The 26,870-nt window shown below is 40.8% G+C and overlaps 1 protein-coding gene and 1 long non-coding RNA gene across 2 annotated transcripts; both read right to left on the bottom strand.

The window, feature by feature from the left end:
- Positions 1 to 330: 330 nt before the first annotated feature.
- On the bottom strand, positions 331 to 3,193 carry LOC122012067 (G-type lectin S-receptor-like serine/threonine-protein kinase B120). The gene is made up of 7 exons (XM_042568521.1): positions 2,259 to 3,193; positions 2,060 to 2,176; positions 1,794 to 1,972; positions 1,390 to 1,600; positions 1,052 to 1,289; positions 817 to 967; positions 331 to 734 (listed from the first exon to the last, which is right to left on the bottom strand). Exons 1-7 carry the CDS (start codon positions 3,067 to 3,069, stop codon positions 423 to 425), a joined length of 2,019 nt encoding a protein of 672 aa, XP_042424455.1. The 5' UTR covers positions 3,070 to 3,193; the 3' UTR covers positions 331 to 422.
- A 22,467-nt stretch (positions 3,194 to 25,660) lies between these two features.
- Positions 25,661 to 26,374, bottom strand: LOC122008288. Its single transcript, XR_006119254.1, has 3 exons — positions 26,287 to 26,374; positions 26,027 to 26,147; positions 25,661 to 25,743 (listed from the first exon to the last, which is right to left on the bottom strand). It is a non-coding gene; the product is annotated as an uncharacterized LOC122008288 (long non-coding RNA).
- Between the last annotated feature and the right edge of the window lie 496 nt (positions 26,375 to 26,870).

Raw genomic sequence — 26,870 nt, forward strand, 5'->3', positions numbered from 1 at the left:
TTATTTTATAAAAAAAATCTTTTATTTTATACTAAATAGGTCATCTATTATTTTTTTTGAATTAATATAGTTTTGAATTTTCTTTTCTCTAGGTGAGAATTGGTAAATTTTTGTGGATGAGAATGGTATGATTATTAATCTGTTGTGCGTAAATGACATTCAAGATAGCACAGACAAACAAACATTGTAACTATGACAATGGATCCACATAAATTCTTTAATATTCTTTGAAATCATGAAGCCTGTGCTTTACAAAAATAACTACTACCATTATTTTTAAAGAAAAGACATACATGCTTTTATGTCATGCTGAACTTTAATGGGTGTTACTATAACAAAAGTTATTACCTTTACTATTTTGTAGAAAATAATAAATCAACCTGTGAAGTTATTAGAAAAAAGATGTTCAATAAACTTTCGTTCTACCGACCTTCCTCTGCTGTGATGGTCATGCTATTGAAAGAGTCTCTCAAGTTTATTAATGCTGGGTCGCTTCCATTGAGATTTGGTATTTTTTGTATTGTAAAAACTGGTTGTCTAGGTGTTGAAGAGATTGTAATTTTGTTTTCCAGCATGAAAACAACTAATGACATGTTGGGTCGATCATTTGAGTTGTCTTGCACACACAAGAGACCAACATGGATGCTTTTTATTGCTTGATCCAAATTGCACGAGTTTGCAATGGATGGATCTATATACTCCTTTGCATTGCCTTCGGTCCAGAGTTTCCATGCCTGAAAAATGAAATGTTGATTTGATTATGATTTGCTAAGGTGATAAAACTTATCTCTACAAACTTGCCTGCCTTATACTCACATAATCTAGAAGATTATGATAGTTCCTGTTTTCGGGGAAGCTACTGATCTGACATCCTCTCAAAATCTCAAGGAGTAGTACTCCAAAACTATAAACATCAGACTTTACAGAAAAGAGTCCCTGCATTGCGTATTCTGGAGACATATAACCACTACAAAATATTATTAGATGCACTTTGGTTCTACTAGGCTAATGTCCAAGAAAGAATGTGAATGGTTAATTTTTCTATACATACTATGTTCCAACAATTCTTTTTGTATTTGCTTCATTCTGATTTCCTCTAAAAATCCTTGCTATTCCAAAATCGGATATCTTAGGAGTCATATCTTTGTCCAATAATATGTTACTAGCCTTGAGATCCCTGTGTATTATCCTTAATCTCGAATCTTCATGGAGATAAAGAAGTCCACGAGCAATCCCTTTAATTATGTTGAATCTCTTACCCCAATCAAGCTCTATTTTTTGTGCTGGATCTGTTTGTATAACTACTCAACATCAATGTCTAGTGCCACACCAACACAAAACATAATCTATTAAAGAAATATTTGTGATGGAATAAGCCAGAGAACAAACCGAATAGGAAGAAATCCAATGCTTTGTTGGGCATGTACTCATAGACTAGTAGTTTCTCTTCACCATGGACACAGCAACCAAGAAGCTTGACGAGATTCTTGTGCTGCAACTTTATAATCGTAATCATCTCATTCTTAAACTCCATGGCGCCTTGCCCTGATCCTATCAAAAGTCTTTTAACAGCAATTTCTTGTCCACTGGGAAGTTTACCCTGCAAATTATTGTTGTGAGACTATAGGAATAAAGATAAATATTTGCAAGCTATAGGGAAGCAATAATACTCTTCAATGTTTCATACATCACAAATCTGACTAAAGCTTGATTAGTATTTTTCACATTGATGCAAGTAAATATATAAGAGGTAAGTAATTTGCATTTCACCATATTCAGGTCTATCAGTTTACCTTATAAACTATGCCAAAACCTCCTCGTCCCAGCTTGTTTGAATCAGAGAAATTGTCTGTGGCAACAAGTAGCACATCAAAATGGATCAAAGGAAGTTTTTGACCTTGTACAGGTTCCTCTCCTGAACTTTCATCAAAGACTATTAAATTGTTCCGGGAATTTACACTCAGACATATACCTGGTAGGCAGTTAATCAAATCACTTCCCGTATCTGGTCCAACTTTTAAACATGTATCTTAATTAAATTTGGAATGCATGTAAGTACCTTTTATTTCCTTACGGAACTTCCACAGCATGAAGCTACAGACCAAGCAAAAGATTGCTGAAGAAAGGGAGACTATGATTATTGTTTTTCTTGATTTACTCTTGCTGCCCAATGTACCTAATTGGGAAAAAAAAGAAGTTTCTGAGAAAATTTTCTCAGTTACGTAACAAAAATATGGAGACAGTGATAAAGATATTACTTGAAGTTGAGTTCATGAGTCGCAAATAGAGATCTTGTCCTCCAGCAGGAAACGTCTCAGTGTCTATCAACTCCCCCATCCAAACCAAGCATCGTGTCATAGTGCTGTTATCCTGAGTCACTTCAGCATAAGCATAAGCTGTACATGAACAATTTCTGATGCATTCAGATTTGCAGTCTCCAAGGTTCCTGTTTCTAAGATAGACAAACTGGTCTGGCAATTTCATCCCTTCCACTCTCTGAAACTCATCTCCCTCACCACATTGAAGGACCATCCTCCTGCTGCAACCGGCTGAGTAGTTGCCAATATCCCATTGACTTTGTAACGTAGGTTCGAATCCTTCCAAACACTTGCATGCGGCCAGAGTTGCATAAGGATCACAGTAAGCAAACTGACCACACCAGCCATACAAATTGCAATCGTTAGTTGGTACAGAGGAATAGATTTGCCAGTTCTGCGAGATTCTGTCCCAGGACGAGCACTGCATGGCTCCTGAATGGTGCAGTGTGCATCGAGCAAAGGATGATGGATCTGAGACACTCAGCTCCAAGGAAAAGCCGTCGTTTCTTCGTGTGAGCGTCAAGTATATCATGGAGGTGAAGTTACGCGATGACGCTCTGCCCATCAAATTCCCGTCCCACACTTGGCTTCTCCAGTAGATCATCGACCCGCGCCATGTGAGGAGCTGGAGATAAGCATTGGAATCAATTCCAAAGGAAAATTTTCCAGGTGATGGATCATTCCCGTTCTTCCAGGATGTGAAGAATATGACTGGTGGATGTGTGTTCACGTAGTTGAAACCAATACTCATACCTATGAGAAAGGTGTCTGTTGGGTGATCAAAGCTTTGCCACAGGATGTTGTTCTTGCTTTTTCTGAGAACTAGATTTCCGGAGTTGAGTAGCACCAGTTCTGTGCCGTTGCTCGTTGTACCCAAGCCTGATAAGGACGATGACCAGATGGTGATTCCTCGGGAGGCATTAATGATGAGGTTGCTGTCTTCGGCGATGCTGAGAACCGCTGCGGAGGAGTCACTGATCGACTTCTCTCTGTTGGCCACCCATACGACGGTCCTCTGGGGGATGTTGTACCAAATTCCGACGTAAATATCACTGCTGGAGTTTGAAGGGGAGAAAAAGCCCATCATGAAAGCGCCGCCGTCGGAGACTAAGGTGTCATGGGAGGAGATGAACTGGCCAGGAGTAATCCTGTCCAATACTGACGCACAAAGGAGTAGATGAGACAGTAAGGAAATAGAGAAGAATCCGACGATGTCGGAATCTAACCTCTGAGTTTCAATCAGCCTTAGATTTTCTACCGACATTTTAGCTTCTCACCACTATTTATAGTAAATATTAATTGGGTAAAAATCAAAAGGAGGTGCATCATTTACAAAATCATCAGATATTATTATATTATTGATTACTCGGCTGTGTAAAATTTGGCTGGTAATTTATATCATTATTGATACGGTGCATAGGGTCTCATAAAATTGAGTAGTCAAGAGTCAAGGGGACAAGATAGTTAAAAGTCAAAGGGATGTGACAGTCAAAAGTCAAGGGGACGTGGCAGTCAGAGGTCAAGGGGACGTGGCAGTCAGAGGCCAAGACGACTTGACAGTCAGCAGTTAGGGAAAGAAGAGGTAGGACCGTCTGACGACATCAGCAACATGATTCCAGGTCGGGTTTTCACAGACCAGGACCCCAGATCTGAGACACCCTGGTCTGAGACATGGTGGGCAGTCGAGGCGATGTCTGACCTACTCCGACTGGTCGGGTTTCCATAGCTCGACTATATCGAGGCTTGGTCCTCCCAGTAGGCCAACTACCCACCATCTCAAGCTTCCCCTATTCATACCCGGTCGGGACAGAAGGTGCTACATGACAACAAAGTCAGGGAATCGTAACCGCCTGTTAGAGAATAACTGCTGTATGTCAAGGAATATTCCAATGATTTGCGGTCATCTGCGAATAGAACCTTCTTCCAGCCCACAAAAGGGTGCCACATGTCCTCCATCATCAGACAGGTCCTGACACTCGATATTCCCTGACATCAGTCAGGCTCCAGAGATACGCACTGTCATATAAAGAGAGAGGTCCTCTCCCTTGTGCAGGTACGCTCTCTCGCACATTCGCACTTGTCTTCTACTCTTCTTTCTCCTTCATACATTATTCTTCTGGGGAAAAAGTACCTGACTTGAGCGTCGGAGGCCTGCTTCGGGATTGTTTTCCTAAGTTTTGGCCTCTAACGTTCAGTGTGCTTGTCTGAGTGTGCACAGAGCTCAAGTACCGCCGGTTCAGTCTGTTGGGGCAATTTCCCTATGTCATGTTTGACTAGTTTGACTAAGCTTGAGTTGAGTCAAGCTAGAGTCGGGAATTGAGTTTTGATGTTTGACAATGTATGGAGATTGCTGGAGCAATCGTCCGATTGTGGAGATGGTCAAGGGATTGACCAGGTTGATGAAAAGACAAGTCAAGTGGGTCAGTGTTGACTAGAGACTTGACCGGATAAGTCCTAACTGGAGATTAGGCATCTGGGAAAGTCCTAACTGGAGGTTAGGCAAGAGAGATGTCAAGTAGGTCAAGGTTGACAGGATACTTGACTGGGAAAGTCCTAATTGGAGATTAGGCAAAGGTAAGTCCAACAGGAAGGTTGGCAAAGGTGAAAATCCAAGTAGGTCAGTGTTGACCAGACTTGGTGGCGAAAGTCCTGATAAGTGAGATCAGGCAATTGAAAAGTCCTAGTATAGTTAGGCAAAAGGAAAGTCCTGGCGAGGAGTCAGGCAATTGGAAAGTCTAAGTGTGATCTTGGCAAAGGTTGTAAGTCCAAGCATGTGGTCTTGGCAAGGTAAGTCCTAGTGTGACTTGGTGAGGAGAACCCGACAACTAGGATGAGGCTGATGGAAGCTCCAGAAGGCAAGGCGTGAAGGATGGGGAGATATCCGAGGGACGCAAGGCTGATGGAGGAGGCTAGAAGGCTAGTTCGAGGTTGGTCGGGAGTAGCCAAATGCTAGGCGTACAAACCTAATAGGTCACAGTTGACCGGGAGTTAGGTTTGGGAAGCTAGACTTGAGTTTGAGTCAAGTCCAGGGTGTTCAATCGATCGGGTGATCGATTGAACAGGCTCCAATCGATCAGCCGATCAATTGAAGTATGCGCAATTGTTGGAATGACCCAATCGATCAGCCGATCGATTGGAGTATGCGCAATTGTTGGAATGACCCAATCGATCAGCCGATCGATTGGGGTCAGGAAATCGCGAGCATAGAAGCTCTCCCAATCGATCGGCTGATCGATTGGGAGCTGCCAATCGATCGGTCGATCGATTGGGCAGGGGTGTTCTCGCGCAGAGAATCACTGAATGCTTCTGGATCGATCCACCGATCGATCCAGATGTTCACAATCGATTGGTCGATCGATTGGGATTCGACCGTTGTGCAAGATGCAGGTGATGGTGTAAAATACTGAAAAATGGCGAATAATATAAGGAAATTTTTTCGGAATTTTTAGAAATTTTTCGGAAATTTTTCGGAGCTCGTATGACTTTGGTTGCGGGGATAAAATTGGGTCCGGGAAATTCTGTTTAGGCTACCCCATTTAAAAGAGGAAATGTTGATTTTCCTTTTTATTTTTTTTTCTTTTCCTTTATTTCTTTTCTCCCCCAAACCCCATCGCCGATCCTTCTCTTTCCCCGTTCTCTTCCCCTCTCTGCCCCGACGCGATCCCTCTCCCCCCTCGTTCCCTCGGTGCCATAGCCACCCGGCGCCGCCCGATCACCTTCATCTCTTCTCCTCTCCTCTGCCCTCGCCTCCGAACCACTGCCGACCACCAAGCCCTAGATCAGGGGAGATCAGGAACGCGCCGGCGTCCCTCTTCGACGTCGAGCTTCTCCTCTTCCTCTCCTCCACTATTTCTCTGCTGACCCTGGTGGCGCCATCTTCCCGGAGAGTTGTGCCCTAGCCACTGCCACCGCACCCTCTGCCGCCTCTTAGCAGCGCCATTTCTGTCCTAGCGTCGGCAGCCGACCCACTCTCACCTCTGACCACCAGCATTTGATTTCTTGCTGTGCTGCTATCACTGAAAAAAAGGAGCGTATTCTAAGGTAAGAATGTTTACTGTGAAGAAAGGAAAGATTAGCGTATAAAGTTGTTAAAAGATTAGTGGGACGGTCCGTATAAATTTGTTAAAAGATTAGCGTCAGGTACCTACTACCTGCAAGACATTAAGGGTAAGAAGCTAGACTATCCCTAGAGTGCTAACTACCTCCAGCCCTATCGTACTTAAGTGAATCATTCCTTTGTAAGACTTGAGATCGGGAAGACATGACCGGTCAGGCATGAAATGCACGGTCGGGATAACTTGGTCTAGAACACTCACGAAGCTTCTTTAAGACTCGATTAGGCGCCCGTGCTCAGGTTAAACAGCTCAGGATCCACTGAGTTAGGACTAAGGAGAAGGCATAAAATCTAAAAAGAAAGTAGCAACAACAATAGTGAATATTAATAGAGTACAATAAAATATTCATACACAATAAGAGGGGTTATTTGAATTCTACGAATACATCATCAGGCATCTCTCTTAGGATCTGACGATGATCCAAGAAATTCTCAGGAGGATCAGGGGACAAATACCCTTTCTCCTTAAGTTACTAAAATGCCCCTACCGCACCGTAAGCCACAGACCTAACGAAGCGATCCCCCACCTGTGAGTCAAACTCTTAAGAGCGTAAATATTCTTCTTGGCTCTCTTGCATGCGGTCGCTCTTCCCAGCCCTATAGGTCTCTAAGGCAATAACGGAGCTCGATAAGACAGACAAAGCCTGAGATAACTCTGTCTACAAAGAGCCCAATTCTATTGCCTGAGACTCTAGATCCCGTCTCTGATCCATAATAAGCATGTCCTTGGAATTCAACTCTTGGGTCAGGCGATCCATCTCTTTTCTTATGTGTAAGCTTGAAGTCCTCCAAAGCTGCAAATCATTGAGTCAACTCTAACTGAGCCTCTTGATACTTACTCTCAGATGACTGTAGAAGGACTTCAAGCCTACTCTTGTCATTTTGGAGATGGCCGATCTCTAGCTGGGCCCCTTCTAAGGTTTGTTCCCGGGAGGCATTCACCTTTTTCAAAGTTTCCACCTCCACTTTTAGTTGGGACACGACTGAAGCAGGGTCAGAAATTTGAGACTCCAAGTCCGCAACATGATCCTTTAAGATCTTATTAAACTGATGTATATATAAGAATGTCTGATTTAAGCGGAGTGGCTGGGTAAACATCTGTTCATAATCACAAAGGAGTAAGAATAGAAAGTCAGAATAGGAGGGGGAGAGCTGTAAGAGAGAGCAGAAGATTACCATAGTAGCAGATTTAGATGACAGGTCCACCAGGCCAAGCAGTGAGCAGGTGTCCATCGCCTTCATGGTATGCTCTCATTGAGTTGCTAGTTGACCCCACAATAGGATAGAGGGAGCAGGGGCAGCAGGATAGCGACGTAATCCCCACTCTGTGGGCAGCGTGGCACGGAAGCGGGAATAGTGAGGTTGGGAAGAGTCTGGAGCAGTCCCGCTAGGGCTCGACTGGGTAAAAGCAAATCCTAGTTGAGCAGAGGGACTAGGTTGGGTAGAAGCAGATCTTGGTTGGGTAGAAGGGTCAAGTGGAAAAGAGACATACCTAGGATGAATGGAAGGGTTGAGTGGAGAGGAAGTGGTCGGTCGAGGGGAAGAGGGTCTGACCGGGGTGCTGGATCTATATTGACACCTCGGGTCAATTTCTTCTTTAACGACCGGAACCTTCCCTCGCTCAGATACAACCCTAGTTCAGGGCAGCCTAAATGGATCGCTCGGGAGTTGTGGATCTAGAACGGAAGTAGTGGTTGGTCGAGACGAGGGAACAACAGTCGAGGCCTCGGATACCAGGTCGGGTCCCACAGGTTGGCATCTTGGCATGCGAGAGAGTGGTTGTTCATCTGAATCTGACTCCTCTGATGGGGTCCGAGGTCGATGAGCCAGGGGAGTTGGAGGAGCATGCCTTGTAGATCGAGGAGCAGGCTGAATTGGCGGGGTTGCTTGAGCAGCCGACCGAGGAGCAGTTGAGGTGGCCGCTCCTAGAGGAAGGGGAGCTGAATGAGAGAGACCCCTCCTATCTAGAATAATACGGCCTTGACAGTTTATTTCTAGATCACTCAAGGGAAGGGGCCTGATCAGGGAGGCTCGAGTCAGAGTATTTGTTGCAAGAGGAGCACCCGAATCAGAGTAGGACCAGAGTAGGACAACCAAGGGGGGGGGGGGGGGGGGGAAGCCTTACCTAAATAGTGTGGCAGCTCTGACAGGATGCAGCTCAGCCTGAACTGAAACAGCAAGTCTTTTGTCAGAAGCAGGAGCAGATTTAAGCACCAACCTGCTAATTGCGCGGAGGCCTCCATAAAATTAGGGTCTGTCTGAAAGCCCCCCAGATAGGGCGCCAACGGAAGAGCTGATCTCCATTATGTAGGCCACTCCATGGCATGGAGGAAATACAAGAAGAAATACTTGTCCTTCCATTATGAGTCGGAGAATGGAAGAGGAGTGAAGAAGGTAGTTCGGGTGTGGGCCTGGAGACGGAAAAGACCCTCACTATGATGACGAGGGGTAAAGAAGCAGTGGAATAGGCGAGGAGTCTAGGGTATGTCGCATACATCATAGAGGAGGATGAATCCACACAAGATCCTCATGGAATTAGGGGTTAGTTGACAAAGAGGGATACAGAAATACTAACTCACTTTATAGAAGAAAGGGTGGATGGGAAAACGGGGGTCGACGACAAACTGCTCTTTGAAAAAAGTCACATACCCCACTAGAGGGGAAGAGACTCAGTGAACCTCAGAGGGTATGATGGTGTGTATGGCCATGGGGATTTCATATGAGAAGCGGAGATCATCCAGATCCACACCTATGAAGGTCGAAGACTCCGGGAGCATAGGTAGGCGCAGGGGACTCCATGAGAGGGGGTGAACACAAAGCACAAGAGTCAGAGCACAGCAGTTATCTGAAGCAAGAGGAAGGTTTACGATTGAAGACAAAAAGTTCAGTGAAACGGAAGGGGAAGGATATTTATAGTTGCCAAGGGGTGCCTAGAGGGCCTCGTCATCAATGCCCATCAAGCAGTTCGTGCTTATGGTAGCTGGCATCAACCATAAACTTAAAAGCAACGATGGTAGGATCATCCTAGAAAACTGCTCCAAATGGCCATGTCAGAAAAAGCTAAGGTGAGAGACATGAGGGGAATAAGGGTTTATTGTGGCTTTGGGAATAGGTGATGCTATAGTGGCTCCTTCTTGGTCCTGTAAGGAGACTCTTGAGCATCATGGCTCGTGACTAGGTGAGTAACCAAACTCGGTCAGGAGCCCTGGGGTAGACGGTCAAGCAAAGCGACTGATCGGGTAGCCCAATCACCAAACCTGGTCGGGACATTAAACGGGTTGGTCAAGATAGATGCTCGATCAGGCCCGGTCAGGTAAAAGGGCTTGACCAGCCACATGCCTTGACACCTACATAGATGCTAAGTTAACAAAACACCTGCAAGAGGGATAAACACTTAACAAACTACTTGAACATATCAAGTGGGAAGTAGCGTGGACTATAGGTTAACGTACTAAGTTAACAATACATTGCACCAGGGTAGTTTGCCCAAACACATGTCTTTCATAATTTTCAAATCAAAGTTTACATCCATGGAAGAGAAGAGTAAAAGATAAGCACAGACTAATCATCAAAAGAAGGAAAAGCATTATCAGGAAGCTCTCGGAGAAGACGACCCCTGTCCAAAAAATCGTCAGGAGGGGATGACAGGAGGGCTCCTTTCTCACAAAGTTGCAGCAGGCCCCTCACACCCACCATAGCAGACCATCCAGTCGATGAGACTGCCTATCTTAGCTCCAAATTCTTTAGAAGCAAGGAAGATGGCCTCGTAAGCTTCTAGACAAGCAACCTCGCCAGCTTGATATTCTTTCAGCTCATCCTTGGCCTTCTCTTCATTGGCTCGGACCATGGCCAGCTCTTGATGTGTAGTGGTGACCTCATCCTTGGCCTTAGAGAGGTCTGCTTGGAGAGACTTAAGGGTAGCCATGCCTACCTCCCACTATTTTTAAAGGGTGGCTTCCCGATCGGCGCTAGCAGAAAGATTTGCCTTCGTGGTCTCCAGATCTTTCGCCAGAGCAGTGTGGGCCTCTTGTAGCTCCTACAACCGCAGAAGAGGGAAGTCACCTCGGCTTCCTTCTCTTCCAGATCGCCCAAAATCTGGGCACACCTCAATCCCTCAGACTTATGCTTGGACTCGCTTGTCTTCATGGTAGTCTACAAGGTATGTACCCTCTCTGACTCCACCTAAGCCATGCCCCTAGCAACTTGGGTCTTCTCCTCGGCAGTCTGAAGATAAGACTGCATCGGGTTGTTGAGGGCAGTTAGATCAAAAATGAGTCTAGTGGTCATGGTAGATTCCAACTCCCAAAGGTGAGCCCTCAGAGACTCATCCTCTCGCTTCAGACCGACCATGTATTGTGATATGCTAAGTCCTAGCGCATAGGTCTGTCGAAAGCAGAGGAGGATTAGCATTGTCATTATCTCAAGAGTATGAAAAAGAAAGAAAAAACTCACTGGAACTAGCTATTGCGAGAACAGGTCAGGTAACTCCAGTTGTGAGCCTTCCAAAATTTGGTCAGCAGCAGTTTTCCATGAGTCATCTAGGGCCTGTGGAATTACACCTGACCACAGAGGGGAGAGGCGCTGGCAGAAGGAATGGGGCCCATCACTTATAGAGACGGCAGCTAGAAGGAGGAGGTGAAGACATACTTGCTTTTGAGGTGCTCCTTAGGGTGGGAAGAAGAAGCAGGTGCCGAAGTTGGAGCAGAAGGTGAAGAGAGGGGGTCGCGGAGTCCCCGAGCTGGTCTCCCGCTCGAGAGCTGGTCCACTCCGGGACGAAGACAAGAACAGGAGAAGAAGTCACAGCCTTTGTTGCTGAAGAAGGGGTCACCCGGGCAGGGGTTTTTGCCTTAGAGGAGGCTTGCGAGAGGGGAGGCCTCAAGGGAGAAGTTTGGACTGGGATAACTCGCTTCCTCTTGTGCTAGAGGCGCAAAATCTTTTCGGGAGCTAGAGAGGGAGCCCTCACACCGACGGTCACCTCGGTGGGGAGGTATTTAGTTCCCTGGGCCTCAGGGTCCCCAGATTGTTGCGAGGAAGCCTCCGCTGAGGCGCTAGCCTGAGGTTCTTGAGGAACCTACTAACTCGCCAAAATCTCTTGGCCCCACTTCTTCAGAATATCGCTTGGCAACTTAGAAGAGTCAAGGGCATAAGTGTGAAACATGGCGGCTTCTGCAAAATAAAAAGAAGGTACCTTAGTTAGCAAAGACCTGGAAGGGGAGACATTGGATCTTACCAAAAGGAGCGCCTATAGGCGTCTGGATAGGTCTAAGCCCGAAAGTGTATAGCACACTCTATCACAATATCAAGGAAAGCCGAAGCCGCACTCCCTCCAATTTCTCTGAAGTTGTGAGGCAGTTTGGCTGATGTTAGTGGTCACACAGCTTAGAGGGAGTTGGAAGGGTGTAACGCTACTTAACGGGCCAAGACACGGACTCGAGTAACTAGACATAGAAGAATCGAGACTTCCAACCCTTGTTGGAAGAAGGCATTCCCTCGAAAAACTTGTACCCGATCCGGGATTGCACCATGAAGACACCCAGTTCCAAGCATTTGAGGGCATACAAATGGTGGAAAAGCTGTAGAGTCAAGGGGATTTGATACAGGTGGCAAAGGATCATCATTCCACACATAGCACGAAAGGCATTAGAGGCGAATTGAGATAGTGGAATGCCGAAGTATCGGCTCACAGAAGAGAAGAAAGGATGGATGGGAAAGCAAAGACCGCCGAGAAGCTGATCCTTGAAAAAGGTCACAAAATTGGCAGGAGGAGAAGAAGGGTGATCATCGGGCCCCGGAGGGTGGAGCTTGTAGGTTTCGAAAAGTTGCAGACTAGAATGAATTGACTTAAGATCACTCCTGTCCAAGTCAGAATGGAAGTACGCATACCAGGAATCTTCCATCTCGCCAGCCATTGTAGGATCGCAAAAAGGAGTGAAAGATGAAGAAGGAGGAGTACTTACAGAAGAGATGCACAAAGAATAAGGTGAGCAAGTGAAAGCGAGAAGAAAAAGAAAGGTTGAAGGAAGACGAAGCGATAAGGAACAACGACGGACAACCTTTAGAGTTTTTAAATCAAAACCCTTAGGAAACATCGGGAAATGAGTTGAGCAACTAAAATGACATAGTACATGTCAACCGTCAGATCGAGAAGCGGAAGTGATTTGGGGTCGTGTACAAAAAGCGTGTGTAATACATTATGACGAGTAAAGTTCATGGGGCACGTGTCATCTCCCTATGAAAGGACATTTATGATGGAAGTGATATAAAAATCATGGAGAGGGATATGCGAATAGGAATGCCCTACCTTATAAAGACCATGCCTCAAGGACTGAAAATTCCATGCGGCGGCCTTGGGAAATGAAGAAGAAGACGACGAGAAGTGTTTATCAAAATTCGGTGCCTTTACTCCTCCTCAAAATCAGAGTAACGTTTAAATTTGACTAAAGATTTATGTATTTCACTTTGTGGTTGCAAGAGCATTAGGCTAAGTCCCCGAGCATAATCCCTTCAAGCCACAAATGTTGTTCGTCTAAACCAATTCCTGATCAGGTCTCCAGATCAAGTCCGGGTCAGATCTCCAGATCAATTCCTGGTCAGGTCTCCAGATCAAGTCCTGGTTAGACCTTTAGATCAATTCCTGGTCAAGCCTCTAGATTGCTTCCTAGTCAGGCCTCCAGATTGCTTCCTGGTCAGGCCTCCAGATTGCTTCCTGGTCAAGCCTCCAGATCACATCTCAGTCAGGCCTCCAGATTGCTTCCTAGTCAGGCCTCCAGATCACATCTCGGTCAGGCCTCCAGATTGCTTCCTGGTCAGGCCTCCAGATCACATCTCGGTCAGGCCTCCAGATTGCTTCCTGGTCAGGCCTCTAGATTATTTCCTAGTCAGGACTCCAGATTGCTCCCTGGTCAGGCCTCCAGATCACATCTCGGTCAGGCCTCCAGATTGCTTCCTGGTCAGGCCTCTATATCACTTCTCAGTTAGGCCTCTAGACTCTTTCCCCAGTACGAGTTATAAGTGAGCTTTCTCTCATGACCAACGACCTCTTGGACGGGATTCCAGACTCTCTCCCTAATGTGAGTTATAAGTGAGCATGCTCTGACGCCTCCAGACTCTCAGCCCAGCGCGAGTTATAAGTGAGCATGATCTCATACCTCCAAACTCTCGTCCTAGCACGAGTTATAAGTGAGCATGCTCTCACGACCAACGACCTCTCGGTTGGGATTCTAGACTCTCGCCCTAGCACGAGTTAGAAGTGAGCATGCTCTCACGCCTCCAGACTCTCGCCCCTCCGTAATTTATAAGTGAGCTTGCTCTTACAACCAACGACCTTACGGTTGGTATTCTAAACTTTCACTCCAGCGCGAATTATAAGTAAGCTTGCTCTCATGACCAACGGCCTCTCGGTCGGGATTCCAGACTCTCGCCCCAACATGAGTAATAAGTGAGCTTGCTCTCACGACCAAAGACCTCTCGGTTGGAATTCAAGACTCTCACCCCAACGCGAGTTATAAGTGATCATGCTTTCACACCTCCAGACTCTCGCCCCAGCGTGAGTTATAAGTGAGCTTGCTTTCACAACCAATGATCTCTCGGTCGAGATTCCAAACTCTCGCCCCAGCACGAGTTATAAGTGAGTATGCTCTCACGCCTCCAGACTCTCGCCCCAGCACGAGTTATAAGTGAGTCTGCTCTCACGCCTCCAGACTCTCGCCCCAGCACGAGTTATAAGTAAGTCTGCTCTCACGACCAACAACCTCTCGGTCGGGATGCTAGACTCTCGGCTCAGCGTGAGTTATGAGTGAGCTTGCTCTCACGACAAATTACATCTTGGTCAGAATTTCAGACTCTCGCCCTCATGCCTTAGCACGAGCTATAAATATGCACACTCCCGCACTTAGTAACTCATGGGTCAGCTTTCTACACTCTTATTTTCGAGAAGGTTATCAGCAAGCAAAGACTTCACTCCCGCCCTTGGGGTCTGCATAAAGTAAAGAAGCGCCAGGGAAGAAAGGAAAAAAGAATCAAAGACCGAAGCCCAACCAGATTTGCATTTATTTGATAAAATACAAGGGACACCCGTAGAAATCTCATTTCCACATTAAGGGCATATCAGTAATCAGAGTTCCTTTCCAGTATCAGTAGATGGTCGACACCTTGGGCAAAGTTGTTCCGCTTGATCTGCCTGCTCCAAGTAAGATCGCGCCTGAATTAGCTCCGCCTTAGTGGACTGAATAATGCGACGTTGTTGAGCAATGGTTTCGTCTTTGAGCCGGTTTTCCTCTTGAAGAAGGGTTATAGAAGAGGCATGTTTCTCTTTCAAATAGAACAGGAATTGGGCTTGACACTCCAAGTCTACATAAACTTTCTATTTCAATGCTAATTCAGCCCAGGCCTGAGATTTAGCTGCTAACCAAGGTTCCTCAATGTCTCGGTGGAGAGAAGATTGAAGATCTCTATCCTGCATCATCTAGGCTAAGGTTGCACCCCTTTGGATAAGTAGTTGAGTCGTCTGGTCCAATTGTTGACAGAGACACTGCAGTTCATTTGACTCAGAATTCACATCCATGGGTAAAGGGTGTCAGTAGAAAGAAAGTACGATTCTATGGATGGGGATCAACCTCCTTTTAAACAAGAGGGGAAGAGGAAAGCACTACATACAGAAGTTAAGGTGACCCTTCTTTCTAGATTGATTGTGTGGTTAAACAGGTTATACGATCGAGGATTTGGGGAAAAGAGTAGCATTTAAGGATATAACAGCGAAATAAATGAAACCATTGTCTGAGTCGGATATGGGCCTCCTTCAACTAGACTTGGGGGAGGCTTGTGATACAGGGAATAATGGTGGAGTTCGATAAAGCCGGGCAGTCAGGAGTCAAGGGGACATGACAGTTAGAAGTCAAAGGGGCATGATAATCAGAAGTCAAGCGGACGTGGTAGTCAGAGGTCAAGGAGACGTGGCAGTCAGAGGTCAAGGCGACGTGGCAGACAACAATTAGGGAAAGAAGAGGTAGGATCGTCTGATGACATCAGCAACATGGTTCCCGGTCGGATTCTCACAGACCAGGACCCCATATCTGAGATACCCTAGTTTGAGACATGGTGGGCAGTCGAGGCAATGCCTGACCTGCTTTGACTGGTCGGGTTTCCACAACTCGGCTATATCTAGGCCTGGTCCTCCTAGTAGGCCAACAACCGACCATCTCAAGCTTCCCCTATTTATACTTGTTCGGAACAGAAGGTATTATACGACAACAAGGTCAGGGAATCATAACTGTATGTTAGAGAATAACTGTTGTATATCAGGGAATATTCCAATGGTCTGCGGTCATCTGTGAATAGAACCTTCTTCCAACCCACAAAAGGGTGTCATGCATCCTCCGTCACCAGACAGGTCCTGACACCCGACATTCCCTGACATCAGTCAGGCTCCAGAGGTACGCGCTGTCATATAAAAAGGGAGGTCCTCTCCCTTGCGTAGGTACGCTCTCTCGCACATTCGCACTTATCTTCTACTTTTATTTCTCCTTCGTACACTATTCTTCTGGGAAAAAGTACCTCACTTGAGCATCGAAGGGCCTGCTCTGGGGTCTTTTTCCCTAGTTTCTGGCTTCTAACATTCTGTTTGCTTGTCTGAGTGTGCGCAGAGCTCAAGTATCGTCGGTTCAGTCATCGTCGTCTGTTGGCACCACATGGGGGTCCGTTTGTCCTAGTCGCCTCTCCATCAACGCTAGCGACAGCTCATCCGGCCTTCATCTGACTCAAATTCCGGACAGGATCAATTATATAAGCTAGTTGCTAGCTTCTATAATGTATAAAAATTATATACTAGCTTCTATATGATTGATTATGATCAAATGATTTTTATTTAAAATATAATAGATGTTATGGAATCCTCATCAATTGTTTTATTTGTTGAAATATTATTTTAATCAGGTTATCACTAAAAGAAGAAAAATCAAAATGATATAAAGTCAGTTGTAGAAGCTAACAACTAGCTTTTGGTACAGAAGCTAGTATGTAGCTTCTATAATATGTAGAAGCTAGCAACCAACTTCTACACTTGTAGGAGCTACATGCTAGCTTCTACAATGTCCAGTGATTAAATAATACAAAGGATATTTTAGGTAGTTCATGTTAAATGGAACGCTCATTTGACTTTACTTGGAAATGAGATGCCCATCTAATGATTTCGCAAATAATGGGCTCCCTTTTGATTTTTTTCTCATATTAATTCTTATTTTTTATAATCCAGGTATCTAGATCTTCGAACTGACTATTCTGGGAGGTAAATCATATAATGAGATGCCCTTTTAGCTTTATCCTATGAAAATTTTCCACCAGCCACCAAAGATAAATCTGAAAATGCTCACAGTTAGTAACTGTGTGTTGGTAGCCGACCTCAATAGATCGTCCATCATTATAGGGTAGCCCATAACCCACCTAAATTTACAAGACACTCTTTTTCACAAATAGTCGTTCCATCGGATGAGGGTCACTAAACTCCATCTCAATTTACAAGATAATGTGTATGTTGCACAACCACTCCGTCAGAAATAGAGGATGTACATACTCCAACTGAAAATTAAACCATAATACCTCGATAATCCACTTACACCTTTATCTGTACTATTGCCCGGGAGTGGAGTATTATGTTTTCACCGAGTCTGACATAGGAGTTTCTCACAGATTATCCCTGATGGATGACAATTGATTGGGTTCCAAGTCTTACAATGAGTTGAGACTGTAGAAATCAGTGTGTTTGGACGGCATCATCCCAAAATTTAAGTGGAACTGAGGCATGATTAAGAAGAGCTAAGGCAATTTCAACCACATGACGATGTTTTCTCTCGGTGGATCCATTTTGTTCAAGAGTGTGGGAACAAGAGACCCGATGGATGATGCCAGAGGAAGTGAGATGACGATGAAGCACTTGATACTTTCCACCCCAATCAGAATGAAGGGAGAGGATTTTACGATCAAAATAGCGCTCAACATATTTTTGAAAGTGACAAAAAATATCCAAGAGATCAGACTTTCTTTTCATAGGAAAAATCCAAGTAAACTTGCTATAATTGTCAATAAAAATAACATAATAAAGAAAACCTTGATTAGATAGAATAGGAGTAGGACCCCATATATCAGAGTGAATAATTTCTAAAGGAAAACTAGAAGTGCGAGAAGAAGACACAAAAGGTAATTTATGAGATTTTACTTTCATGCAAACTTCATATAAATGAGAAGAGGAGGCTAAAGAAATTGGTAAACCATACTGATTAATGATATTCTGAATAACACAGAGAGACAGATGACCAAGACGTGTGTGCCAAGAGAATTTATCAATGCGTTCTCCAACAAACACATTAGTATAGGTGGACTGAATATGATAAAGACCGTCTTTAATATTTCCTTGAAGAAGAATATTTCTTGTTGTGGGATCCTTCACAAGACAATGATGAGGATGAAATTCAAAGAATATATTATTATCAAGAGCAAACTGACGGACGGAAAGCAAATTTTTAGTAATAGAAGGAACATGAAGAGTGTTGCACATACGAAAAGTATGACCATCTGAATGAAAGCATGTGTTTCCAATGTGAGCAATTTACCAACCTGAGCCATTGCCTATTTGTATCATGTCAGGTCTATGATAAGGTGAAGTTTCTATGAGAATATCATACTCTAATGTAACATGATGAGTTATTCCAAAATCTAGATGTCATCCTAGGGTTCCAGGAACTGATAACGTTGCATTAGCAGGGATGGAGAGTAAAAATGCTCCAAAATTAGATGATTGAGTACTAGATTGCCAAGATGAGGGAGAGGGTTGACTTAATGATACATGTCCCCTTCGAAAATTTGAATCACATCTTTTATAACAATTTTGAGCATAATGACTATAATTGAAGCAAATCTGATAGCGTCCTCGACCTCGACCTCTACCTCAACCCTAGCGTCTGAAATCTCCAAACTAAATTTGGTGACCATATTGGGGAGGAGGCTGATTATGTTGATCAGGTTATGGAGCCTTGCTAATCATGTGTGCCGATAAATATAAAGAATCTGACATGCTTTGAGATTGCATTTGTAGAAGTCTTTCATTAGAGGATATCATACCATGAAGCATTTCAAGTGACACTTGATCCATGCGAGTCATCACACTGGGAACAAAGCTATCATATTGAGGACCTAAACCTGCAAGAACATGCATTAATAGTTCTAGATCAGAGACTCGATGTCCAATTGCAGCTAGGTTATTTGCAATGTTCTTGACTAATTGCATATAGTCATTGATGGAGGCATCTCCTCGTTGTACAGACTGTAATTGTAGACGAAGTTGGAGAACTCGTGCTTGAGAGTGAGATGCAAAAGAATGATCAAGAGCTTCCCAAACCTGACACGAAGTGTTAAGCCCAATGAGCATAGGAAATATAGACTCAGTAATTGATGAAATTAACCAAGTCATGACTAATTGATCCTTCTTAAACCAAATAGTATAGGATGAATCATCTTTTTGAGGTGGGGATAAACTACCATCAACATGACCAAGTAAATCATGAACACAAAGTAAAGAAAGAAATTATAATTTCCATAGTAAATAATTATCATGGTTAAGTTTAACGGAGAAATAAGGAACTATAGGAATTGAAAAAGAGGTATTTTGTAATGGTGAAGAGATTTCAATAGACTCGAGAGAAGACATTTTTTTCTCTCTGTTTTTTTTCCTCACTTTTTTTCTCCATTTTTTTTCACACCTTTTTTTTTTCTTAGTTTTTTTCCTCACTTTTTTTTCTCGATTTTTTTTCACACCTTTTTTTTCTCAGTTTTTTATAGTTTTTTTCCTCGATTTTTTTAATCCAACCGAATAGAAATCTTAAGAGCAAAACATGAAAGTGAACATATATGCCAATCAAAATCTAATTTTTTTTTTCAATGCAGAGAATCGAAAACTGAACTAGTAGAAGAAAAAAAATTGTTACTGTAGTTGTCATAGTTCCCAAGGTTGTCATACAAAACTGGCAAGAAAGGACGTTGGCGATGAGACTGCAAGATGTTGATAGAGCATGCTGATCTTTGGGTTGCTCCAACTTGCTGTTGTGCTCCAAGACGTTCATGTTGTTGCTGACTAATGTTGTAAAAATTTGGTGCTAGAATTGAGGTGCTGGAAGAGGAATTAAAGAAGGAAGAAGTTAAATTTTGAGGGAAGATAAGGAAAAGGAAGGATCATGGCTCTGATTGTTGGGTGCTACTTGGAATTCCGTTCTGTTTCCCTTGTTCAAAAATTTGTACAAGAACAGAACTTTTCCTAGTAGCCCATGTGCTCTATAGAAGTTAAACTTGAATTGCAAACGAAACTTAACATTATTAATCCAAGTTGTTCTTCAGAAGTTAAACTTGGATTGGAAACGGAAGTTAATATTTTTACTTCAAGTTCAACCCATGTGTTCTTCAGAAGTTAAACCATATTACAGAAGTTGATTAAATATCTATTTCAAAGATTGACTTCCAGGTTAAATATGGCGAGACACTCAGCCTTCTTGGGCATAGGATCATCCACCACTTCCTAGACAAAGCCTTTCAAAGATATTGAATATTTAAACTTCTTACAGTAACCTTAGGTTTAACTATAGAGACCACAATAGAAACACAAAATCGAAATATAAAATCGAAATATAAAATCGATAGTCTCTTGTGTTGGTATTTTAGGATCCATACAAAGAACACAAACTAATTATGCAGTGGAAACAAATAATTAGTTATATCTTTCTTTGTATCTTAAAGACCTCTTGATCTTCTGTTGTATTCCTCTCCTCCTCTTGGACGTCGTGTGGGCGATGATCTACCAAGATGAAATCCACCGGAGCCTTTCTTCTTTGCCTACAAGTTTCGGCCACCCAAGGAATGCTAAAATAGGAAACTACCTTCTCTTCTTCTTCCCCTTCAAGCAAACTAGCCACAAGAAGATAGAGCTTGATGAGCCGCCGGCCTCAAGGGAAGAAAACAAAGGGAGAAGAGAAAGGGTAGAGCCGACCACTAAGGAAAAGACAAGAGGGAACTTTGAGTTGTGTTATTGTACCATAAGGCACCATCTACCTCTCTTTTATAATCCTTGGTGAATGCAAAAAAGGAAAGTTTTAAATATAATTAAACCTTCCTTTTAATTCCAATCATGGAATTTTTTTTTAATAATAAGTAAAATCTCTCTCTTTTAAATTTCCTATTGTGATGACTATAAAAGGAAATTTTAAAATTAAACTTCTCTTTTAAATCATGATTACAAAAAGGAAAGTTTTATCAAAATTAAAATCTCTCTTTTTAAACCAATATAGATGGCAACAAAAAAGGAAAGATTTTAAATTTTAAAACTCTCTTTTAAAACCATGTGGATGACTTCAAAAAAGGAAAAATTTTAAAATTAAAATATCTCTTTTAATCCTTTGTAGATTGCTATAAAAGTAAATATTTTTACAAAAATTAAAATCTATTTTTTTTATTACTTTAGTGGTCGACCCCTTGCTTGCTCACCAAGCAAGGCTTGGCCGGCCACATCTTGGACACTAAGATGGGCTTGGTCGGCCCCTTGCTTGGGCACCAAGCAAGGATGTGGCCGACCCCTAGCTTGGATAAGAAGTTGGGCTTTGGGTGGATAAAAAGACTTTTAATAAGAGGCTAAAATAGGGACCTAGAGGAGCTTTCTGTGTTCGACCCGAACACCCAACTCAAGTTCATCAATAATAACTCATAGCACTAAAGAGTCATTATTGAACTACCACACCAATCTTATATTACATTATGGGCTCTTTCTTATCATGAGTGCATTAGTCTCCCTGTGTTTAAGATATCAAATGTCCATTAATTAAATGAGTTACTGGCAGCTCACTTAATTAATATCTAGCTCCAAGAGTAGTACCACTCAACTTCATTGTCATGTCGGAACTAAGTCCACCTGCAGGATTTACATGACAATCCTTATGAGCTCCTCAAGGGGACATCATCAACCTAGATAACTAGGACACAGTTTCCTTCTATAATCAACAATACACCATATAAATAATATTATTTCTCAACTTATTGAGTCTATTGATTTAACGAATAAATCTCACCCATTGATAAATTAAAGAAATAAATACTAAGTATATGTGCTTGTTATTATATCGGGATTAAGAGTATGCACATTGATAATAACAGAGGTTATGTTCTTTTATGCAATCAGTATAAAAGGAACAATCTTAAATGGTTCTGCTCAATACACACATAGTATACTAGTATAATTTTATAGTCAAAATAAACTAGTATCAAATTACACTACAATCATTCCAATGGTTTGTCCAATCCATCGTGGCTGTGAGCTACTATTTATAATTTATAAAGAACTGATAACATGATCTTTTGTGTGACACCACACACCATGTTATCTACAATATAAATTAAATGGACAACTGCATTTTATTAAATGCAGACATTTGATTAATTTGATTCTTATTACAAAATAAATGTTCATACAAAAGTTAGGCTTTTAGTTTACATCCTAACACTGATACCATGTAGAAATCAATAGATAGAAGAAAGAAATAATTTAAAATTTTTTGATAATCTTATTACTAAAATCATAGGCTAATTTATACAAATTGTTCAAAATAATAATAGAAAGATTAAATAAGACATACAATTATAATAATTATAAATATAGTAATATAATAGATTTGAAAATATTATTTTTAATATTTAATTGTCAAACTAGATTATATGACAAATATAATAAATCTTAATTGATTAAAATAAATTAAAAATTATTTTTATTATTATCATTAGAGATTCCTCTTGACAAATTAACAAATTAAAGCTGGTGTATCCACCATGATCCTCGGTCAAAACTACATAATGAATTTAATGATTAATGCTGAAGGTAATGCATGCCAGTCCGTATCCCATTATGGTTAATATATTAGATAATTTTGATATGTTCGTTGAATAATCAGCATATGAACTTGTGGAAATAAATGTGGTGGTAGCTTTTCATATATGCATATTTTCTTTTATATATATATATATATATATATATATATATATATATATATATATATATATATATATATATATATATATATATTTGCCTGCAATGTTACAATCTTGACCCGGAATATTTCTGTAGTAGTCTTTTTGGTCTTCGGTTCATACTTAACGCTGCTGCTTTTTTACTCACGAAACTGTTTTTATTTGTGATGTAATTTATTATCCAATGATAAATCGGTTAGGTAGAGACTTAGCAAAACTAGGGAAGGAAAAACGGCAAATTGATTATTAAACGATCTTGCTTTTGACCCACAATGGCGCATTAATTTCATTGTCATGAAGGGTAGAAATGATCAAGACTGGAAGAGATGTCTTCAAGCGTGTTCACATCTTGCTTTATTGTGGCATAATTTTAGTGTGCACATCAGGTATTAATTGGAATAAAAAATAATTATATTTATTCAGGTGTCTTTAAGAGTCGGTCTTTAAGTTATATAAAAGGATTTGTAAATCATGGAGATTAATTTATAATCTACCGTCAAATGCTTAGAGGTGATAAAAGTTTTTTTTTCCAAAAAACATGTCCCGCTAAAAATTAACCCCTTATTCTAATTTAATAAAATTATCACACTCTAACCAATTCAACTTCCGTAAAAATATACATCAAGTATTAATATAACCAGATCAAATGTTAGCATGGCCACTATATCTGAATTGCATATATAATTTCATATAAATGTATGAAAAACAAAATCATAAATGACTTATATGCTTCATGTTAAATAAGCCTGTGTTTGTCCAAACACGTTCCAATCCTATCAAAATTTATGCTCCCCTCAAAGGGCATGATTCAATGGTAAGTACTTGGTATAAATTTATAGTGGTCAAAGGGTCAAAAATTAACAGAAAATTTCATCATCTTTGTAGACTCTGTTGGATCGAAAGTGCTAGAGGAGGAGGAAGGGAGAAGGGAGAAGGGGGGGGGGGGGGGGGGGGAATAGCGCTCGTGGTTTTCGCACGTTTCGGATTCGTAAAACGATCAAGAATTAAACACAGCGGAAATAAATAAACAAACAAACACAGAAGACCAAACACTATATGAAAATTGACAATAGACTTCGGATATTATCCGAAGTAATAGGTAGATAATTACTGAAGTAGACGCACGTGAAGTAAAAGGGTCAATTTTTTACTTCACCACACTTTTACCGAAGTCTATCACCGGTCCAAAACCGATTCAAAATCAGACCATTTTCAAAGTAAAAAAACTCTATTACTTCATCGAGACCAGTAAAATGACTGAAGTAGTTGATGATATATTACTTCATATGTTTCGTTGTTTGATGAAGTAAAATATGTATACAACTTCACAATTTTTGAATTCTGGTGCAGTAAAAGTTTAATTTTACTTCTGCATAATTTGTCTTGGTTGAAGTATTTATTATTGTATTACTTCATCGTAGTATAGCAGTAATAGAGTATATTTTATTATAACAAAAAATTCAATGTAGCGAAGTAATTTATATAAACTACTTCATAAATTTAATCAGTAGTGAAGTAAATATGTTCTTTAACTATACCATTATTTAAATTTAGCGAAATCTTGTTTGTCGTATTACTTCATCATTTATTTATAGTATCAAAGTAATTGACCATATTTTACTGCAATACAATTTTAATTGACAAAAATTTAGATTATAATATTTTACTACCACACAATATTTTTTACCACCAAAATTAAACAAATATATCACAAATATGTATCAAATACAATCCAAAAGTGTATTCATAAAAGACATGTTTAACCATAATCCAAAACCTTTTGTATCCAAAAACCTCTAAATACATGTCTAAAATTTATATCATAGCCTACACTTTGGCACCCATATAGAAGTAGACGAATTCGCTCCATTCACTTCTGATTTCATCATACTGAGATTGATTGTAATACTATTTATTTTTTGAAGCTGCAAACTGAAACATTAATAGAAGTTTAAGGATCAATAAAAAATGACTCAATATTTTATAAAGAAAATATTTCATAAAGAAGAAATTCAACTTTCTCTCAAATTGTGGATCTTCATCCAAGACTATCTCTTTCATGTACTGCATCACACAATATCCACATTCAACACCACCATTTTGTTTATGATTACCCTAATGAAATTGAAAATGTCATGCAAGAAGTCACAGTCCAAATAATAAAAATTATTAGTTATTGTCTAAATACATAGTCACAATACATACTGTCAATTGTTTAAAACCTGGTCTTTTTGAAATACCCCTTGATGCATTATATATCTTGACCCCGCTACATTGTAAATAATAGAAAATTATTTTTACAACCTATAATGAATTGAATGCATGCAAAATCAGTATAATCTACTACTTACTTGGTCACAATAGTTTGCCAAGCATAGTCTCAGTTCCTGTTACTCAAAGAGTCCAATAAATATATCATATTCTTATCTTCATTAAATATAGTCAAGATCCAATGGTACCTGTACAAATGAAAATATAACATTGACTAGCATATAGTAGGAATTGATAAATAATTAAAATCTTACTCAGTGTTATATGGGATGAAGCAGATGCTATCTCTATTCGATGCTCTCAACTGAGCAACAATATGTTGTGACAATTTACTGCATTCTTCACCCACACCGCATGTTATGTTGCCAGATTTGTCCTCGTGGGCTTTACGCCAAAGTATCGATCTATCAATTTCCTCATTTTCAACAATTAATTTTTTCTCCCTCTATAATTCCAAAAATGATTAGTTACATAATATTAAATACTTGCTTAAAAATGACAAATACAATGCTTCAAAGCTTACCAATTCAGCCTCTAACCCAATGTAACCCTTGCGAGACAGTCTGTGATGATATTTATAATGCATCGTTCATTCTTTTTGCTTTTTATGAATAACCTACATAGAAGATACATTCATAAACACTTGTATGCATTGTGTGTGTATGTGTGTATAACTATAAAATAATAATTAACTATGATGAACTCTGTGTATAAGGAAAGAAAAGAGAAAACTATGCCATCACTCACGATGGCTCAAGATCACGGTGAATGATGGCTTATGGTTTATGCTCATGCAAGTAATTCATGCCTTCGAAATTTGCTTAGTCACATATTAGATAACAGAAAAGAGTCAAACTATTAACTTAACAAGAATGATAATTTAGGCTTAATTCATTCTTTATTACTAATCCATCTAGCAATATCAAGTGCAAACTTGATCGCCATCTTCTAACTTGGGCGCTTCTTATTCAAATAAGCACGAAGATCACCCTACATATTGCATAAGCAAAGAATTGAACTAAATTGATCCTGTATTGGTAAGGAAAGTTTGTCATACCAAACACTCAAAAAACACAGAATAAGAGAGGTTGAAAATAACTGCAAAAACCAAACATAGTCCATTATCACGCCACAGCTAGACAGCATGGCCTAGCACCAGAAAGGCATAAGATAAAGTGCCATAGTAGAATGAAGTAAAAACTACTATTAGATAGTTTAATATGACATATACTCCCAATACCAAGAATAATATTTATGAAGGTCTAGAAAAAACCTTTGGTAAATACTCGGTGACAATCATCATTGGACTACTTTGAGTAACAGCTCCTAGGAACTGCACTACATTTGGATGCCTTATTTTTTGAAGTAAGGCAAGCTCATCAATAAACGCACTCCTATAGAAAAGTGGGGAAAATCTAATTGAAAAACTATATATGTGTCTCAAGAAACCAAGGTACTAATATCCCCACATGCCACAAAACATTATAATTTTAGCAAACAGAAATTTCACCAAGTAATATAGGACCAAGCCACACTTTATCCTCATTGGTCATGACTTCTTCACCAAACATTTTAACAGCAACTTGAATTCCATGCCATGTTGCTAACAGAAATGTGCCCTGAAAAATAAATTCATAAAAGAAATGTTTAGAGAAGACAAATACTACTAAATCAATTTAGGCAAATACTATTGTTTAGTAAATTAAGAAATACAAACCAAGGACATTTGTTCAGCAAAATAGATAGAATTTGCTCATTGAAGATGAACGAGAATGAATATATCAATTAATGAGCAGGTTGGAGTAACCCATGCCATGTGTTTCATTGCCTCCATATGAAAAGTATCGAGATGAGGGGTAAATAAGTGAGCACAGAACAGTAAGAAGTTGTAACTCTCTTATGTGATCTACTAGTTCCTCTAAAGTGAAGCTAAGTGCTGATCAGACAAATCTTAATCTCTTGATGTAGTCACATGTTTTCTTTGAATCTTATTGGCAAGGAGAGATTTATTGTTTGTGGAAGAACTTTATTATGTTGACAGATCAATAACAATCCATAAGAGCTCCAAGCCAGAATGAAGCAGTGTAGTGGCAGTTCAATGTGTTACTAAATTTGAA

The sequence above is a fragment of the Zingiber officinale genome, chromosome 8A (genome assembly GCF_018446385.1).
Source record: "Zingiber officinale cultivar Zhangliang chromosome 8A, Zo_v1.1, whole genome shotgun sequence".
NCBI lineage: Eukaryota > Viridiplantae > Streptophyta > Magnoliopsida > Zingiberales > Zingiberaceae > Zingiber > Zingiber officinale.